General features: G+C 36.7%; 1 protein-coding gene across 5 annotated transcripts in view; it reads left to right on the top strand.

Moving 5' to 3' along the window:
• POU2F1 (POU class 2 homeobox 1) overlaps positions 1-21329 on the top strand; it is a 208570-nt gene that overhangs the window by 170387 nt on the left and 16854 nt on the right. For all 5 annotated transcript variants that reach the window (XR_004032613.1, XM_030824030.1, XM_030824031.1 and 2 more), the window contains 5 exons: positions 378-551; positions 7118-7259; positions 8797-8936; positions 9985-10164; positions 12230-12335. Coding sequence is in view for 4 of the 5 variants with exons in the window: in XM_030824030.1 (XP_030679890.1) it covers positions 378-551; positions 7118-7259; positions 8797-8936; positions 9985-10164; positions 12230-12335 (742 nt within the window). In the remaining variant the exon portion in view is untranslated. The remainder of the gene's footprint in view (positions 1-377; positions 552-7117; positions 7260-8796; positions 8937-9984; positions 10165-12229; positions 12336-21329) is intronic.

Below are 21329 nucleotides of genomic sequence, written 5' to 3'. Positions count from 1 at the left end.
GCTGTCTACTGTTTTGACAGTTGAAGGGCTAGACTTATGAAATAGATTTTTTGAAATAAAGAGTAATTTATTAAAAGACATAAGATATATGTATTCAGACCATTTGAAAACCCAGTTATAATAGATTTCATTTTTGTGTATTCATTTCATTTTTGTGTATTCATGTTTTTTTATAGATTACGTAATTAATTGTAATTACAGTATACATAATTTCACTGTCTGCTTTGCTCACTGAACATTATGTTGTACCTTCTGTAGTGTTACATGGTCTTCATTGTTATCCATAAATGTGGCTCTTTCCTTCAGTTGTTTACTTGGAGTAAACCTAAATATCTCTTCACATGTTTTTCCTCATTGTTTTACTCTTTCTCCAACAGCCAGCAACCCCAACACGCACAATAGCAGCAACCCCAATTCAGACACTTCCACAGAGCCAGTCAACACCAAAGCGAATTGATACTCCCAGCTTGGAGGAGCCCAGTGACCTTGAGGAGCTTGAGCAGTTTGCCAAGACCTTCAAACAAAGACGAATCAAACTTGGATTCACTCAGGTAGGGTGAATTGGCCTTACATTGATTGCCCTCCTTGGCTGCGTCCAAATACAGTTGGCTCTCTGTATTCATGGATTCCACATCTGTGGGTTCAACTAGTCCAAAATATTTGGGACGGGGGACGAAAAAGTATGGTCATGTCTGTACTGAACATGTATAGACTTTTTTTCTTGCCATTATTTCTTAAACAATACAACAATTTACATAGCATTTACATTATATTAAGTATTGTAAGTAACGTAGAGATGATTTAAAGTATATGGGAGGATACACATATGTTATATACAAATATGCATTTTATAATTTTGAGAACTTGAGCATCAGTGGATTTTGGTATCCAAGGGAGGTCCCAAAACCAATCCCCTGTGCATACTGAGGGACAACTGTATTTGCTTTACATGTCCAAAGAGGCTTCTAAGATACAATATGTTCCTCATCCATGTTGTTTTTTGGTTTTAAACTGCACCTTTTTGTTAGCCTTTTCCTGCATTTTTAATGTATGGTTTAATGTTAGTCTAGAAGCTTTATGATTTCTTTCAGAACACAGGCCTCTGAAATCATAATTATATCAGTAAATTGTGAAGAGTTTAAAAGATTGTGTTGGAGGATATTTTGACTGTACGGAGGATTTTGTTATTTGAAGAATATCTGGTGGTAGACCTTAGTACTTCATATGTAAGATTGAGAGAGTAAAGGTTACAGGGTGTATTCTATTAGCTAAAAGGGGAAAAGTTTAGAAGGCTTATTTAAAAACAGTTTTTTGTAGTGGGTGCAGTAGCTCTCATCTGTAATCCCAGCACTTTGGGAGACTGAGGTGGGAGGATTGCTTGAGCCCAGGAGATGGAGACCAGCCTGGTCTCTGGTGGGACCCTGTCTCTCCAAAAAGTAAATAAATAAAAAATTTAACTGGGTGTGGTGGCACATGCTTGTAGTCCAAGCTATCAGGAGGCTGAGGTGGGAGGATTGTTTGAGCCCGGGAGGTCGAGGCTGCAGTGAGCCATGATTGCTCCATTGCACTCCAGCCTGGGTGACAGAGCAAGACACTGTCTCTAAAAAATAAAAATTAATAAAAATGAAAAATAAAAATAACTTTCTGGAAGAGAGAGGGTGATGGAGACAGGCATGCAGGCACAGGCACACATACTCTCTAAGCCTATGCTAAAACCAGTTAATCAAGCAAGAATCTATAGAAGAAGAAAACCCCAAATTAACCAAAATCCAAATTAATTTTCTGGAATTTGTCAGCTGAGGACTTTTAAAGAAGAGTGAATATATTTAATGGTTTAAACAGTTGTCTGGATACATAGCATTTTTGTTTGTTTTAAGCACTACCACTGACTTACTCTTTGATTAACCTGTCGTAAATAATATATTTTTTTAGAGACAGAGTCTCGCTGTGTTGGCCAGGTTGGTCTTGAACTCTTGGCCTCAATCAACCCTCCCACCTTGGCCTTCCAAAGTGCTGGGATTACAGGTGTGAGCCACTGCGCCCAGCCTGCAAATAATACTTTTAAAGCAGGCAAGGAATTAAACTGAATGAAATTTATGTAAAATGGTATAAGATCATTAGGTAAAAAAAAAACCTGAAGTATGGATTAGATTGGGTGCTTTTATGGAATCAGGAAAAATCTGATATTTTCTTCCAGGGAATATAATTTAAAGTTTTTAAGCCACTAAAATATTACTCAAATTATTTTGTGTTGAAAGTACAGTAATGCTCCACCTGGCCTGGTAGGTCAAAATCCAAGGATAGCATCCCTGAATGTACCATAGGTGTTTTTAAGAACACATTTATATATATCTTTATATATATCTCTTTTTTTGTTTGTTTTTGTTTTTGTTTGTTTGTTTGTTTGTTTGTTTGTTTGTTTTGAGACAGGGCCTCGGTCTGTCACCCAGGCTGGAGTACAGTGGCGTGATCATGGCTCACTGCAGCCTTGACCTCCAGGGGTCAAGGGATTCTCCCGCTTCCGTCTCCTGAGTAGCTGGGACTCAGGCACACCACCACACCCGGCTAATTTTTGTAGAGACGAGGTCTTGTCATGTTGCCCAGGCTGGTCTCGAACTCCTGGGCTCAACCAAATCCACCCACGTCAGCTTCCCAAAGTGCTGAGATTACAGGTGTGAGCAACCAGGCCCAGCCCAGGCTTATATTTCTTTGGGAATTCATTTTTGCTCAAAGAAATCAATTGTGTTTGGGAATATAAAATGATTTTTTAAATAGGCATGATTTTAGCAGAAATACAGTTACATTTGTGAGGAGTTTGACTTATGAAGAAGCAAATTATCCAGAAACATTTTAATACTTCCAAAGCATCTTAAATGATCTGACTTGTTTTAAAAAGAAAGCTAGGCCGGGCACAGTGGCTCACACCTGTAATCCCAGCACTTTGGGAGGCCGAGGCAGATGGATCACCTGAGGTCAAGAGTTCAAGACCAGCCTGGCCAACATGGCGAAACGCCATCTCTACTAAAAAATACAAAAATTAGCCGATGTGGTGGCGGGCACCTGTAATCCCAGCTAATCGGGAGGCTGAGGCAGGGACAGTTGCTTCAACCTGGGAGGTGGAGGTTGCAGTGAGCCAAGATCACACCACTGCACTCCAGCTTGGGGGGTGACAGAGCAGGATTCTGTCTCAAAAAAAAAAAAAAAAAAAGAAAGAAAGCTAAACGTAAAACTAGATTGATATGAGTAAGTTACAAAGCCGAAATAAGTATAAGGTTAGCATATTTAGCAGTGCCTCAAGTTTTAAACTATTAGCACAGCATACTCTGGGATTCCCTGAGAGATTGTTGCCTAAGTGATATGCCAAAGATGTTAAGGCTTTTAAAAATCTTTAACTTTTACTCAAATAGTGGTTTGCCTTTCTGCGTTTGACCCAACATATTGCCAGTGTTACGTTTTTCTCTCCCTCCGCACATCTCTCCAGGTAAAGGAGCTTCCCTATGGTCTGGTATTTTGTTTTGTGGTTTTATTCTATTTTTTGGCATGACCATTCCTTATTTTTCGAAATGACTTTGAGACAGCAGTGGCAATGGTTCACAAACTTGGACTATGTGGGTTAAAGTACATACTACTGCTGCAGAATGGAAAATCAGTCTATCAACCTCTGTTTTTAAGTCAGATACTTCAATTTTAGTTATTCAAAGGTTGCTCTGTGGCCAATTTATTTATATACACACACAAAGAGAAAGTTTTAGCCATTAAAGTTATTTGCTGAAACAAAAAAAGCTCTATTCTCTGTGTAAATATACACATTATTAGATGTTTTAAAGTTATTTTCTAATTACATAATTGCTTATTAAAGGATTACCATGGCTGTCTTTCCATAATTAGAAAGCATGTCATAGCATAATACATTTATCACATGTGGTACATTCATTATTTCCCAATCCCAGTTTTGTTCCTTTTTTGTTATGTTCTTTTTAAAAATATCAAAGGGATATAATATAGTTAAGATTATATATGAATCGACTACTTAAAACATTTACTTTTGTGAGTGATAACCCAAGATGGTTGTGAGTTGGGTTATCACGAAAGAGCATTAAACCAAGCCTGTACCAAATTAATGAAAGTTAGTATGTTAACTGAGGAGCCTGTTGCTTTTTATTCAGTTAAGCAATTTAAATGTGAAATAAAACATATTAATAAATGATAAAGTGAGTTTATTATTTATTATCATGGTTCTAGTCAGTGAATGGCATAGCTTTATTTCCAGCCACCACCTTAAGGTATCACATTTCTTATAATTACTGTCATGATTTTTTAATATATATTTTATTTACTTTTTTTTTTTTTTTTTTAGAGAGAGGGTCTCACTCTCTTGGCTCTGGCTGGAGTGCAATGGCACAATTTTAGCTCACTGCAGCCTCAAACTTCTGGGGTCAAGTGATCCTCCCACCTCAGCCTTCCAAGTAGCTGGGACTACAGGCACATGCACCACACACAGCTAATTTTTTTGTGTTTGGTAGAGATGGGGCCTTATGTTTCCAAGGCTGTTGACTTATTTTTTACTTGTTAAATTGTTACTTTTATATACTTTTATCATAAGATAGAAGTTTGTGAAAATTTGTAGCTTATTGTGCAGTTACTATGCCAGAAAACACTTATTGCCATCTAACTGCTACATAAGTTCTTATACTCAAAGAATTGCAAGGTTTAGTTGGCACCAGCTGTAATCTAAACAAGGTGACCATGACATGAATATATGTGATACACAATGCGTTAAGTTCAATGCTTGACATGTAGTAGGCACTTAGTGAATATTTGATTGAGTGAAGTAACATTTTATTTTATTTTATTTTATTTTATTTTATTTTATTTTTGAGACAGAGTCTCACTTTATCACCCAGGCTGGAGTGCAGTGGCATGATCTCGGCTCACTGCAACCTCTGCCTCCCAGGTTTCAAGCAGTTCTCGTGCCTCAGCCTTCTGAGTAGCTGGGATTACAGGCACCTGCCACCACACCTGGCTAATTTTTGTATTTTTTAGTGGAGATGGGGTTTCGCCATGTTTGTCAGGCTGGTCTTGAACTCCTGACCTCAGGTGATCCACCTGCCTCGGCCTCCCAAAGTGCTGGGATTACAGGTGTGAGCCACGTGCCCTGCCTGAAGTAACATTTTAATAAATATATAGAGATACAGGTATAGACAAACATAATCATCTATATCTTTAGACATATTTGTATACAGTATAATGGATAGCATTTATGCCCTGCTCACCACTAATTCTGGTTCTTTCACTTTTATGGTAATTGGAAGGAAATTAATAAACTCTCTACTTCAGTATATTCAGAACTGTCACTAAAACTTTCTGTGATGATGGGGTGTTCTGTACATTGGACATGGAGTGTCCAATACAATAGCCACTGTCTACTTATGGCTATTGAGCACTTGGAAGGGCTAGTGATGCTGGGGAACTGAATTTTTAATTTATTGGGTTTTAATTAATTTAAATAGCCACATGTGGCTGGTGGCTATATGGGAAGGCAGAGGATATCAATCACTTGAAGTTCAGGTATTCTGTGTGCCTCATTTTGTCTTACATTTCAATATTTCTCATCTGTTAAACTTTTTATCAGAAGTTGTTCACCGAAAAGAAAATGGGGTTTTAAAAATATGTTACTTTTTTAACCCAACTACCACCTAATAAAAAATGTAGTATTCAATGCGCTAATAAAAAATGTAGTATTCAAAAGATGGATTAGGGGTGGGGGGGAATCAAAGGACTGGGATAATCCCAGTTCAAAATAAGTGTTGCCAGGATAGTTGAGAGTTGGCTGTCTCATAGTAGGATTAGTTGTATAGTACTTTGGACCAGAAATGATGTTGCCTTTCTGCCCTGTTACTAAACTAATTGAAATGAGTGGGTGAATCATTTAAACTCCGTGAGCCTCTGTTTCCTGTATATAAAGCAACTATCTTACGCTTTTTTTCCCACTTGATCAAGAGAGATTCAGCAAGAAGAAAAGCTCTGTATACATTTCAAAGGTTATAGGCTTATAGAGAAAGACATCTTTTGTAATATATTCAGGGCATCATTGTTCTATTGCTGTAAGGTTACCAAGTTTCCAGTGCCCATGAAGGTTTGACTAAATGGGTCAAACCTCTCTACTGTGAATTTCTATTTCTATGATGGTTACAAAAGTAGTCTTTTAGAATACCTGTTTTTTGTAACTAACTTTGAAATCCAAACTAGGAATGAAAATAGATTTTTTTTTTCACTGCGTCCAGAAATACTTGATAGGGAAAAGAAGAGATGATTTCTAATTTTTAAAGTGATTTTTGGGAAGTTTGATTAGTTCAGAAATATCTTGGGTTATCTAGAGAGTTATACATAATATCTGTAGGTGATACAGATAAATTTCTTTTTCTTTTTCTTTTTTAAATTTTTTTCTTTTTTTGAGACAGGGTCTCGCTCTGTCATCCAGACTGGAGTGCGGTGCCATGATCACGGCTTGCTACAGCCTTGACCTCCTGGGCTCAAGCGATCCTTCCAGCTCAACCTCCCAAATGGCTAGGACTACAGGCACACGCCACCACGCCTGGCTAATATTTGTATTTTTTGTAGATGTTTTGCCATGTTCTCCAGGCTGGTCTGGAAATCCTAGGCTCAAGCAATCCACCCATGTAGGCCTAGGCCTCCCAAAATGCTGGGATTAAAGGTGTGAGCCACTGTTCCCAGACCAGATAAATACATTTTTAAAGATTGCTTAAATCACTTTGGTTGTATCAATTAAGGGGCTTGTTAGAATATTAGCACTATTTTTGATACCTAGTTGAAATTTTGGTATCTCCATGATTACATAAGGTGGCAAGAAGAGATTCAAAATGGGAAAGTATGTGGGACAGTATTGAACGTTGTAACGATTAGGCCTAAAAGAGTCCTCACAGTAACACTGTGACTGGCTTAGGGATGGAGTTTATGTGGGACCCCGTAAGTGGAATAATTATTGACTCTTTGTCTAAAGCAGTTATTGGAGCAACACCCCAGAGTGAAGGCTTTAAGCACTGGTGAGATGACTCTGTCTTTCCTCTCCTCTCCTCCTGCCCTGTATTGTGTGTAGGGTGATGTTGGGCTCGCTATGGGGAAACTATATGGAAATGACTTCAGCCAAACTACCATCTCTCGCTTTGAAGCCTTGAACCTCAGCTTTAAGAACATGTGCAAGTTGAAGCCACTTTTAGAGAAGTGGCTAAATGATGCAGGTAAGTGACTGTAAAAGATATTTCTTTGTCATTCATTGAAATTTTACAGGGGGATTGTTATATAAATTGGGGTTTATATTTCTTACTCTATTTTTGTTGTTACAGAACCTTGAAGCTTATTAATCCTGGGAGGATTATTATAAATTAGGGTGATATAAATCAGAAAGCTGATTCATTTAAATATTCTAGTAATTACAGTATAAATAATTAGCAGTAATTTTTAGTCTGAAATACTTCTTGTATTTGAGCCAGGATTAGGAACACACACACACACACAGTTGAAGGAATAGGATAAGTAAGGCTTTTGTATTTAGTTAAGCCTGAAGTAGAAGCTTATTGTTTCTTCCTTGATGAATTATCATAGAACTTGTTCTTGCAATAGTTCTGCTTTTGTTATTTAAATGACCACACATTTCATTCAGAAAAGTTGGACTTCTAGCTTTGTCTTACGTTTTTTTGTGCTGAGAGTTCCTTTATAGACTATGAAAGCTGTAGGAGTCGTGTAGATCCCTTAAACTATGGTTCTTATTGTAGATATGAACAAAAGTTAGGCCTTTGGAAAAGACAAACCTGAAACTCGCATCCTTGGACAGTTTTATTCAGTAGCTACGGGTGAGGCCTAGGCATCTGTTTCCCGAGTCCACAGATAAGAACCACTGGTTTACTCTTTCCATCTTATTTTATGTGTAGCAGAAACAAACTCAGATGTGTATGACGTGCCCAAGGTTATTAAACTGTGAAATTATAGAACCCTGTGATTTAACTTCAGAGAATTTATAAATATTTCATTTGTTTATTTTCTTTTTACCCTAGATTATACCAATAAAATGAGAGGCCATTTACAAGATAAATATTAAACGTTCAGTAATTTCTAAGAAACTTTCTTCCTTTTATCCCCAGAACTTATAAACAAACAGAACTGGAGACATAGAATTGAGTTTAAGGATAGGAATAGTAAACCTCTTCTTTCTCAGAAACAGAAATCCAAAAGTAGTGGTAATATTGTCAACCATCCTAGCACAAAGAATGCCAATAAGGGCAGCAGAAATATCCATGGTAGTAAATATATATATATATATGTTGTGGGGGTGGGGGGCGAGTAGGGGGAGACATGGTCTCACTCTGTTGCCCAGGCTGAAGTGCAGTGGCACCGTCTCAGCTCACTGCAACCTCCACCTCCCGGGTTCAAGTGATTCTCCTGCCTCAGCCTCCCAAGTAACTGGGACCACAGGTGCACGCCACTGTGCCCAGCTAATTTTTGTATTTTTGGTAGAGATGGGGTTTTACCATGTTAGCCAGGCTGGTCTTGAACTCCTGACCTCAAGTGATCCTCCCGCCTCAGCCTCCCAAAGTGCTGGGATTACAGGTGTGAACCACCATGTCCGGCCAATAAGCAATATTGTAATGTAGGTTACGTGAAAACCTTTTCATACTTGCAGGTAGCTTATTTTGTCAGTTTTGTTGTTAATATGCATATTATGTGCATGAATCACTGTGCTCAGCTAATTTTATTTCTGTATTTTCTTCATTCTTACAGAGAACCTCTCATCTGATTCGTCCCTCTCCAGCCCAAGTGCCCTGAATTCTCCAGGAATTGAGGGCTTGAGCCGTAGGAGGAAGAAACGCACCAGCATAGAGACCAACATCCGTGTGGCCTTAGAGAAGAGTTTCTTGGAGGTCAGTGAGGATTTTACTTTTCTGTACATGGGATTGTCTGTGTAGTACTTAACATTAGTACTTAGTAGAAACTGTAGGTGGTAAAAGATGACATGTCAGCCTCTGCCCTTATGGATGATTATAAATAGGTGAAGTAAGTAAGTTACTAACATAGGAGACAGAACCAGAGTTCTGCAGGGTTCAGGAGAGACCAGAATCACATCCATGCGAGCACTCAGTATGAGAGGTGGCAGCTACCATCGGATACATAGGAATTAATTCCACAGACTAGAAAAGGTGGGGGGAAAGTACTTTAAGCAGAGGAAACGCATGAGCGTTTCCCCCTCAGAGTGGGGGAGAAACACTGGAGTGAGGGAAACCATAGGGTGTATCAGGAGACACTCTAGTAGATTGGTTGGTTAAATTGTAGTGTCTGTATTCCTAGAATAATAGTTTGGGACTGGAACACTAGAGACCTTGAGTGTTAGGCTATGGAGCTTAAGTTAATGCAAGAGATATTGGGCAATTATTTTTTTGTACCAGGTAATATCATAACAAAGCTTTTAAGAAAATTTTGACATCTCTAATTCAGAAAAGACTTGAGCACATTGGGAGGACTCTGAATTAGGAATTTTTGTCAGCTCTGCCACTTACTGTGTGATTGGGCAAATCATGTGATTTCTTTAAGCTGAAGGTCCTTCGTCTGTGAAATACCTGCCTTTCTTACAGTGAGGTCCAAATTAGATAGCATGAAGCATGGAGAAAGGTTAAATTCCTATTAATACATGTGATTGTACTGGTATTTTGTTAATTTCATTCACAATTAATAGATCTTAAAAATGAAAAACTATAGATATTCAAGGATAACTTATTCTAAGTTAATATGAGTAAGTTTAGTAGGTGTATGTTCATTAGAACTTCTGTCTACACAATCTCTTTGTTGAAAGTGGCCTAATGTGGATGGTCATATGTATCCCAGCTTCATTTTCTAACCTAACGTGATTATGCCAGTAGTTCAAAAAGTTATTGCAAAGGATAGCTTTTGAAATTACCTTTTTTCACCCTGCAGAATCAAAAGCCTACCTCGGAAGAGATCACTATGATTGCTGATCAGCTCAATATGGAAAAAGAGGTGATTCGTGTTTGGTTTTGTAACCGCCGCCAGAAAGAAAAAAGAATCAACCCACCAAGCAGTGGTGGGACCAGCAGCTCACCTATCAAAGCAATTTTCCCAAGCCCAACTTCACTGGTAAGAATAAAAAATAGGGGGTGCAAGCTCAAGGGCTAATTTTTGCAGTTTTACAAATGACCTGTTAAATCAGTTTATTTCATAATAGTAATTTAATGAATAAATACATCAAATAAATGCATGTTAATTTGTATTTTAGACATTATCAAGGTGATGAAATTCTCATTCTCTCTTTCCCTGTCTCTTGTGCTCTCTCTCTCTGCTGAGGTCACTAGTCTTGAGGTGCCCCTGCATGGAGGGTGAAATCTTGTGTTGTTATTAACCCAAGAACTTATTGGTCTTTCTTATTTTTTATTTATCTTTCTGTTTATTTTATTTTTTTGAGACAGTCTCACTCCATCACCCAGGCTGGAGTGCATTGGTGCGATCTCGGCTTACTGCAACCTCTGCCTCCTGGGTTCAAGCGATTCTTGTGCCTTGGCCTCCGAGTAGCTGGGATTACAGACGCGTACCACCATTCCTGGCTAATATTTTGTACTCTTGGTAGAAGCAGGGTTTCACCATGTTGGCCAGGCTGGTCTTGAACTCCTGACCTCAAGTGATCCACCTGCCTTGGCCTCCCAAAGTGCTGGGATTACAGGTGTGAGCCACCATTCCCAGTCTTTTTTTTTTTTTTTTTTTTTTGAGACAGAGTTTCACTCTTGTTGCCCAGGCTGGAGTGCAATGGCACAATCTCAGCTCACTGCAACCTCTGCCTCCTGGGTTCAAGCGATTCCCCTGCCTCAGCCTCCCGAAGTAGCTGGGATTACAGGCGCCTGCCACCAGACCCAGCTAATTTTTTTGTATTTTTAGTTGAGACCAGGGTTTCATCATGTTCTCCACGCTGGTCTTGAACTCCTGACCTCAGGTGATCCACCTGCCTCAGCCTCCCAAAGTGCTGGGATTACAGGTGTGAGCCACCATGCACAGCCCACCTATCTTATTTTTTAAAGTGAACAATTTTAATTCTTTCATTGCATTTCCATCATACTCTTCTCTGGTATAGTTCATTAGATTACTCTGTAACCATGGGAGTAGATTTGCTGCTGATTCCAGTTATCTCAGAAAATCTTTAGTTACTTTTTATCCATGTTGAGTCCTAAAGCCCAATTTATTAAACTTACACTTACATGATTAAGTGACAATAAATTACCAGATAACCTTCAGTTCTGAACTTGTATTAAAACAATCATCTCAGGTCTTTTACTTTGAAACAACATATGATTCTTTCCTGTGAAGCCTCATTGAGTAACTTCGGCTGTTTGCATATTCCTAGACTGAAGAGACATACCGTGGTCGTGTGACTCCCTTGGTTTTTAGGATGATTATAAATTTGATTTCTACGTTGTCAGGATTCAAAAGATGGGAATATTGTTGAGTTTGCATTTCTGTTCTTTTTAAATTTGGTTTTATTTTATTTGAATGTCATTCCATATTGGCAGGCTTTTTAAACTAAGGTCAGCATTAAAAGCACATGTTAGTTTATGTGAAGGTTGTAGTTGTTAAATGGTGGGTCTGTAGTCATAAAGTTATGAGATAGTTATGAAAAAGATAATTATTAAACAACAGTTTTGTTTTGTAAAGGTGGTGTTTATGTTTTAGATTTGTACTAGAAGAAAGACAATGTTTCTTGCAAAACTAGAATTCTTTGTTATTTCAAAACTAATCAGTTTTTTAAAAGTTTGCTTCACGTTATTTTCATAATTTTATTTTATTAAAATCAAACCTAAGGCAATACTGCCCCCCCACAGAGTCAAAAGTAAAAGTAATACATGTACCCCAGATTCCCTGATCCTGTCAAATAGTTTTCTTATTTAGGTAAAGTTGATAATTAGTATAATGTTTCTTACCGACTTAGAGTATATCTGTCTCAATGCTATTGAAATTTAGGAACTTTTTATTATTTATTTTTAAAACCCAGGCAAAGCTATCTGTGATATCAGTGAACAACCATCTTCCAATAGCAGCTTTCCCACATAGGATGTCAGGTGTCTCAATTCCAAGATCAAAGAATGACTGTAAAATCATTTCCTCTTTAAGTTTTGATTTTAAGTGCTTTGTCCATGTTTTCATTTCTGACCTCAAGGTGGCGACCACACCAAGCCTTGTGACTAGCAGTGCAGCAACTACCCTCACAGTCAGCCCTGTCCTCCCTCTGACCAGTGCTGCTGTGACGAATCTTTCAGTTACAGGTAAGCAGCTGCCAGGCCATGCACCTGCTGAGCACATGGGAGGCCCGTGATAGGTTATTATAAGAATCTGCCATTAAATTGTGAATTAAGGCTCCAACTAAAGATAGCTGTTGCTCATAAACATCAATTTTCTTTAAAGTAACTCCTTTCCTTAAAAGCCTTCAATAGCTGTGGCTTTTTGCATTCAGAAAAACATCCAAGTTTGTCAGTTCATGAAGGTTATTTCCTGTCTGAACCTGATCTCCCACTAGTCTTTTGCCTACCCCACCCTCAACACACAGGAGGGCTCCATCCATACCTTTGTAAACATCCCTACAATGGAAATGTCCATCTTAGCCTGCAGTTCTTGATCTGTTACTGATAAAACTATACCAGCTTGTATATCAATTTTCTTGGAAATATTCTTTAGCTTTCCCAGGAGACTATTCATTTCCACGTACCTGTATTATAAATGATTTTATTTTTACATACCTGTCTTTCCCAATAGACTGCACTTCTCAAAAGATCTGATTATTCTTTTTGAACTCTTGATGCCTAGCTCAGTGCGTGACATACTCACTGTAAAATGAATGGTTTTTTTTTTTTTCCTTTGGCCTCTTTTAAATAGCAAATTTTCCAGATAAATTTAAAATCACTTAGCACTGTCATCAGATGTTTTTTAGTGATACATAGTGCATAAGACATGCTGTAATTATTCACCAGGTTGGTTATTTGCTAGTAAATCATTGGGTAGATTAATGATATTTCATAATGAAACTTGATTTAACCTAGAGGTGGGGACTTTTATTTTTCTCACTCATGTTTTAAATTTACAATGCCTCCTTGGCGCTATGACCTACCCATGATGTAAAAATTGAATAAATGGCTTTATATTATATTAAATTTCTACATTATTAGAACATTTTTGTTTATTTTTTTTCTGCATCCAATCATCCATTAATTTTTGCTTATGTTAAACAGTACTTCTTGACCTCTTCTGGATGTTGGACATTTTTAAGAATTTGAAAGCTACAGACTTTTCCTCACACAAAATAGACATATACACAATTTTTAGTAAAATTTAAGGAGGTTTATAAATGACAACTCTCATCAACCTCCCACCCCAAGGCTATTTGTGGATACCTACAGGTTCCAGTTTTGATAACCTTGGTTCAAGAATATATTTAAGAACCTTGGTTAAGAATATATGTAATACTGAGCACTTCCACTTAATAAGCAAACTGTTAGTGATTGATTGGCATTGTGTCGGGCACCAAGAACATGAAGAACCATCTCTGAGGACCTTGTTGTCCAAATTGACTGCCAGTCACCTGGTAAATTATGAACTGAATCTTACCTTCCCAACAAATTATGTTGCTTTAGGTCTAAAAATACCTGTCTTTTACAGAAATTTTTTTTAATAGTTTACACATTAAGAACAAATAGCTTTGCAGTTTTCTTAAAATATGGGGAAAATCAAAGTAATTTTAGATTTTAATACTCAAAACTAGCTAAAAATTTGCATCAGTTTTTGATACTTCTTACCAGTCACATTTTCTTGAACTCTTACTCAGCCTATTTATTTGGATCTAATTGTAATTTTTTTCTGACATGTTGATAATTTTTCCTGGAGTGAATTTTTTTTTAATTATTAAAAACATCATTAGGAAATTCAAACAGGAAAAACAATCACAAGTACCATTTTTATTTTCTCTTTAAATCTTTTTTATATGTACATGTATGTACAGTTTCAGTAGTATTTGTACAGTACAGTATTTGATTGCAGCCTTGTGATACTCTAAGCAGAGTACTCAGGCTCTGCCTGGACACCTGACCCACAAAAACTATGAGATGATAAATTGTGATGATTTAAGCTGCTAAATTTGTGTTGTTGCTCCTTGAAAGAGAAGAAGAGTCAGTGTCAAGTGGATTTTCTTTTCTTACTCTTTTATCAGCCGTTGCTCAAAACCATGCCCACTTTTAATTTGTTTTTCCTCTTTGGACTGTAACTTTTTTGTACAGCCTCTTTTCCTCTGATATTTTTATACTGCCTTCTTTTTTTCTCTGTTGAGAAAAGTAGCATGTTTCTTTATCATGTTATTTATTAAAGACAGCCAATGTCTTAATCATACAACTTATCTAATGCAATCTGCTTTCTTCCTGAAGACTTTCTTCTTGGGATTTCTATGATTGCTTATTTTAAATTGTTTTCCTTGTTTTCCTGAGTTAGATCCAATGTTTCTCAGATCCCCTGTCATCCTCTTTGATTCGTTTTTGTCTGGAGCACGTTCTCAAGTAATTTTATTTAGAAAGGTTACATGGGAGGTAGAACTTCTAAATACATGTATAACTGAGAAGTATTTATTTTGCCTTCACAGTTTTTTTTGGAGTTTGTCCAGTTACAAAAGTATTTTTCCTTTGAATTTTGTTGTGTTTTAGCATCTAGTGTTGCTAGTGAAAAGTCTGATTTCAATCTCTTTTTCCTTGTTTTTTCTCTCTGTAAACCTTAAGGGTTTTTTAAAATCTTATACTGTTCTAAAATTTCACTACAAGGTTTCAAAGAAGAGGCCTTTTAAAACTTGCCCTCATTGGCCTTCAGCAAGCATTTTCAATGTGAATTAATGTCTTTCTTGGACTCTGATAATTTATCTTTTTTTTTTTAAGTTGGGATTTTTTGGCATTCACTCTGTTTATTCATTTTGTGTCATTTGTAATGTGCTGTTGGCTTTTTTCATTGTCTGGTGATTTTTGATTATTTATTCATAGTGATGAATGCAAGATTACATTACTTATTATCAGTAGCCTGTAAGGGTTTTTCCTGACATTGTGTAGCTTCTGTTACTCAAGAGTCCCCTCCCCTGAATGGAAGGGCTCGCGGTGAGCTGTGAATGTGAATAAAGAACTGCCAAACTTTATTTCAGCCTATGAACAGGAAGCAGGCAGGCAAACGAGGCTTTCTGTCATACTTTTCCAAAATGAGGGGTATCTTTACTCATGCATGCAAGTGCCTACACTGGAATCCTTAACGTTCCATAGTCAGATTTTATTTTCTTTGAAGAGTAGGTGATTTTGGTTCTGTTCATTTGAGAGGTCTCGTAGAAGGAGGGAAAGGCCCACTGTGAGAGCTATTATGTGAATAGTCCTTGAATCACCCTGTTCTCTGACCCTATTTCCATCTACCTCAGTATCTGACAAATAACTCTGAGCTGGGACTCTCTGTAAGCCTCCATCAGAGTGAATAATTTCCTCCTCTATCATAGTCTTCTCCTCTGCCCTTCTGGATTATGGTTGATTTCTCCACCATCCAGCGAACCTTTTTCTCATTTCTGTAAATCTGTCTAAATCTCAAAACCTCTGATATCTGTCACCAGAGCTCTTTTTCCCTTTTGTATCTCTTTACTATTATTTGGAATAGGATTTTAGAAATGAAGGGAAAAACCATATCCTCAATACTATCTTCTAAGAAAAATCATGTTTGACTGATGTGGTCATCTTATTTTTCCATAGGTACGTTTGACACATAATAGGTCCTTGGTAAACATTCTAAAATAGATGCAAGAGTGATCATTGCCGTACTCCTCCAGAAAGACGAGTGTTCCATTGTGTCTCAAAAACTTGTAAAAATTCCACAGCCCTTAATAATCTCAACCAAACATGCCCTGCCCCCAATTCATTTTCCAAAACATTTTTCATAATGACAAAATTGTTGATTCCTCAGGAAGATATAGCAACTATAATTATATAGCCACCTAACAACAAAGGCCCAAGATACAGGAAACAAAAAGGAATAAAGTTCAAAGAAGAAATAGACAATTCAACAATAACAGTTGCAGACATTTATTTGAGCCACGTTAAAAAAAAAAAAAAATTCAGGCCATGTGCAGTGGCTTATGCCTATAATCCCAGCACTTTGGTAGGCCAAGGTGGAAGGATCGCTTGAGTCCAGGAGTTCAAAACCTGCCTGGGCAACATAGTAAGACCTTGTCTCTACAAAAAAAAAAAAAATGAACAAAATTAGCCAGGCGTGGTGGCACATGCCTATAGTCCTAGCTACTCGGGAAGCTGAGGTGGGAGGGTCACTTGAGCCTGGGAAGTTGAGGCTGCAGTAAGCTGAGATTGTACCACTGCACTCCAGCCTGAGAACAGAGCAAGACCCTGTTTGGGGGGAAGAAAAAAAAGCCGTGAAGGATATACAAGATTTGAGCACTATCAACCAACTTATTCTAACTGCTATCTGCAGAACACTTCGTCTAGCAACAGCAGAAAACACATCCTTTTTATGTACACATGGAACATCCATCTCCCAGGATACTTTTAGCCATAAAACAAGTTTCAGTAAATTAAAAAGGATTAAAATCATACAAAGTGTGTTGTCTGATGACAACTGAGATAACCTAGAAATTAACAATAGAAAGAAATTTGGGAAGTCCCCATGTATTTGAAAATTAAAACATGCATCAGAGAAGAAATAACATTCCTCTTCTGTTTTCCTATCAGGCCAGTTATACCCAGATACCCAAGCTTAGATAAATATCACAAGAAAAAAAATTACAAACTGATATTCCTCAGGAAAATATAAACCAAAACTCTCAAAAGAATCTTAGCAAGTCAAATCCAGCAACATACTAAAAAAATCAAACAATTATATACATCATGGCCAAGGAGGATTTATCTCCCAGGAATGTATGGTTAGTACAATAACTGAACATCAATTAATGTAACACATTATAATAGTAGAAGAAAGGACAAAAACCACATAATCATCTCAGTGGATACAGAAAAGATATTTGTAAAAATCCAAAACCCATTCATGATGGAAGCTGAAATACAAAGGAACTGTCTCACCTGATAAAGAGCACTTACTAAAACTCTCCAGCAAATAGAATACTTAATGGCAAAAGACTGAATACTTTCCTCACTAAGATTGAGAATTAGGTAAGAGTGTTTGTTTGCTCTTGTGGACTTCTGATTAACATGGTCCTGGAGGTTACAGCCTCTAGTAAGGGGGAGAAAAAAAACGAAAGACAATTTGGAACGGAAGAAGTTAAACTGCTTCTATTTGCATTATTCTATATGTATAAAAATACCAAGGAATTCACCAAAAAAAGAAAGATATCTAGGACTAATCAATAAATTCAGTATTGTTGCAGAATACAAGATTGGTATATAAAAAAATCAATTACATTTGTATATACTATCAATGGACAGTTCAAAAATGAAATTTAGGAAATAACTTGTATGTAACGGTATCAAAAGAATAAAATACTTAGGAATAAACTTAACAAAAGAAGTGTAAGACTTGAACAATGAAAACTACAATTTGCTGAAAGAAGTTAAAAGAAGTCTAAATAAAGAGATTTCATATTCCATATTCATGTTTTGGAAGACTAAGCATTCTTAACATGACAGTTTTTCTCCAGCTTGAGATATGTGTGCATATCTCTCTCTGATTTCAAGGTTTATCCACATTATAGCATAAATATATTTTTTTATTTTATTTATTTTTATATATATATATGTTTTTTATTATTATTTGTTCTCGAGACAGGGTATTGCCCTATCACAGTGGCGCAATCACAGTTCATCGCAGCCTCAACTTCCCAGGCTCAAGCAATCCTCCCGCTTCAGCCTCCCCAGTAGCTAGGACTATAGCCACATGCCACCCGCCCAGCTTATTTTTGTATTTTTTGTAGAGACGAGGTTTTGCCATATTGCCCAGGCTGGTCTCGAACTCCCGGGCTCAAGCCATACACCCACCTTGGCCTCCCAAAGTGCTGGGATTACAGGCATGAGCCACCATGCTCAGTCTTGCAGCTTGATCTATAGATTCAACAAAATCATAGTAAAAATTCCAACAGGTTTTTTCTTTGTTTTGTTTTAAAGAAATCGATAAACTCTTGGAAGGGACCAAGAATAGCCAAAACAATTTTGAAAAAGAATGAAATCAGAGCATTTTCATGTCCTGATTTCAAAGTTTACTGTAAAGCAACAATAATCAAAGCAGTGTATTACTGGTGTACATATAGATATAATAGATTAAATGGAACAAAATTAAGAGTCCAGAAGCAAAACTTTAAATTTATGCTTATTGATTTTTGACAGAGGTGCCAAGGCAATTCAATAGGGAAAGGATAGCCTTCAACAAATGGTTCTAGGACAACTGGATATCCATATGCAGAAAGAGGAGTAGAGGAATTTAGATCCTTACCTTACACCGTGCATAAAAATTAACTGAAATGGATCAAAGGCCTAAATATAAGAGCTGAAACTATAAAGTTTCTAGTAAATAAAGTAGGACAAAATCTTTGTGACCTTGGGTTAAGCAAAGAGTTCATAGACACAGCACCAAGAGAATAATCCATAAAAGAAAAAAAATCAGTAAATTCAGCTTTGTCAAAAGTAAAATCTTTTGCGCTTCAAAAGCCACAGACTGAGAGAAAACATTTGCAGATCACATATCCAATAAAGAAATTGTGTCTAGAATGTATAAACAATTCTTACAACTCAATAGTAAGAATATAAACAACTCAGATTTTTAAGTGGACAAATGTTAATTTACATTTTACCAAGGAAGATAATAGGAGTGACTAGTAAGCACATGGAGAGATGTGTGACATTAGCATTACTCATTAGGGAAATGCAGATTAAAACTATAGTGAGATACTAGTTTGTACTCACTAGAATGGCTATAATCAAAAAGACCCAAGATGATAAATGTTGGGAAGGATGTGGAGAAACTGGAACTTTCATGCATTGCTTGTAGGAATGTAGAATGATACAACTTCGGAAAACACCTTAGCAGTTCTTTTAAACATAAATTTACCGTCCTACCCAGCAATTTCCCCAAGAGAAATGAAGACATTTCTACACAAAAACTTTAATATGAGTGTTCATATAGCAGCCTTATTTATAATATCCAAAAACTGGAAACAAACCAGTGCTCATTAACTGGTGAATGAATAAACAAAATGTGTTATATCTACACAGTGGAATATTATTCAGCTATAAAAATTAATGAGGTATTGATTTGTGCTACAATGTGGATGAACCTTGAAAACAGAATGCTAAGTAAAAGAAGCCAGATGCAAGAGACTACATATTGTATGATTCCATTTGTGTGAAATGTCCACAAAAATCTATGGAGACAAAAAGCAGGTAACTAGGTAGGAGTGTGACATGATTACAAACAGGCACAAGGGATCTTTTTTGGGAGTGGAAATGTCATAATCTGGATTGTGATGATGGTTGTATAATTAAGTTGATTAAAAGTCATCAAATTTTAAAGCTGGATGAATTTTGATGTGCTTACTAGTCACTCCTATATCTTCCTTGGTAAAATGTAAACTAACATTTGTCCACTTAAAAATCTGAGTTGTTTATATTCTTACTATTGAGTTGTAAGAGTTGTTTATACATTCTGACACAATTCCAATTCCTTTATTGGATATGTGATCTGCAAATGTTTTCTCTCAGTCTGTGGCTTTTGAAGCGCAAAAGATTTTACCTTTGATGAAGTTGAATTCACCGATTTTTTTTTTCTTTTATGGATTGTTCTCTTGGTGCTATGTCTATGAACTCTTTGTTTAACTCAAGGTCACAAAGATTTTGTCCTACTTTATTTACTAGAAACTTTATAGTTTCAGCTCTTATATTTAGGCCTTTGATCTGTTTTAGTTAATTTTTATGCACAGTGTAAGGTAAAGATCTAAATTCCTCTTTCTGCATATGGATATCCAGTTTATAAGTTGTACCTCAATAAAAGCTGTTTGAGAAAAAACAAGACAGGGCGGGAAGCACAGGGAAGTGCCAGGTACTATATACACACCTTGACTATAGCTTCCGACTGCCCCTGTGAGGTGGGTGGTGGCATCTTATTTTGCTGTTGAGGACATTGAGGCTCAGCAACAATAAGTTCACTAGTGAAAGTTATCCAAGTAATTAAATTGCCAAGTTGCCAAGAATTTACAGTCATGAAATAACGTATGTTGATTAAAACATGACTCACTGACCGCGTTAATTAATTTAAAGATAATTTTAAGTTGTTATACCGTAATGCATATTTATATAACATTTATATTGGAGACACCTAGAACAATTTTGAATGCTTCTGGAGTCATCATCTCCTGGCCTAGGTTAAATTCACTGATAAAATTTGACTGGGATTTTTTTTGTAAACTTAAGGGATTTAAGAAAACAGTTGGTGAATGCTTTGAAGGTGGCCGGAGAGTAAAGAAATAACTATTTTAAGTCTTTTGAGCTCAAGATATTAGGACTTACAAGAATAGGCAATTTCAATTTCAGAACTTTGAAAGGGAAGTAGTACCCGTAGGTAAAATCGGGTTAGATAAGGTGAGAAATTGGTCAAAAAAAGATTGAAAGTACATTGAAATTGCTTAGCATGGAAGAGAAATAAAAGATGTTCACCTTACTATACGACAGGGGGCATGTCTTAAGAGAAGATTAAAGTGAAAAAGGGTATATGAATCTGCCTAACACAGGACCCTACACAGCATCCAGTGTTCAGTGGTTGATCGTTCTGAGAGATTTAGAACCAAAGAAGTAATGAACGAAAATAGAATTCATAGTATCTATGAAGATGTAATGATATTTAGGGGCAGTGGCAATAAAAATAAATCATTTATATTTTTCAGAAGGGTAGACAGAGGAAGAAAGCCTTCCTTTTTATTTAACAATAAGAACATTATGTTTACCTCATTCATTTGGCGGCCACTTTCACACAGCTTTATAGGAGGTGGAGAAAGTAGTCAGTGCTGAAACAGATGATGTCTGAGTCTCTCCCAACCCTGTGACATGTGATAAAAACTGAAGAGTGGAAGTGAGAAGAGAGTTCAATTCTAGGTGTTCTTAGTACAGACCAGAAGGTTTTAAAACAGATTTTGGAAGGACAAAATTGCCTGAATTTGTAACAAGATTGTTATGAAAGAAGAGCATGTTCTGAAGCTTGGTAAAAGATTTCATCACCAAAAAATGTTATTATTATTATTACTTTTTTTT

Source organism: Nomascus leucogenys, chromosome 12 (genome assembly GCF_006542625.1).
Source record: "Nomascus leucogenys isolate Asia chromosome 12, Asia_NLE_v1, whole genome shotgun sequence".
Taxonomy (NCBI): Eukaryota; Metazoa; Chordata; class Mammalia; order Primates; family Hylobatidae; genus Nomascus; species Nomascus leucogenys.
The sequence above is the reverse complement of the archived record's forward strand: the minus strand, read 5'-3'. Positions and strand labels throughout refer to the sequence as shown.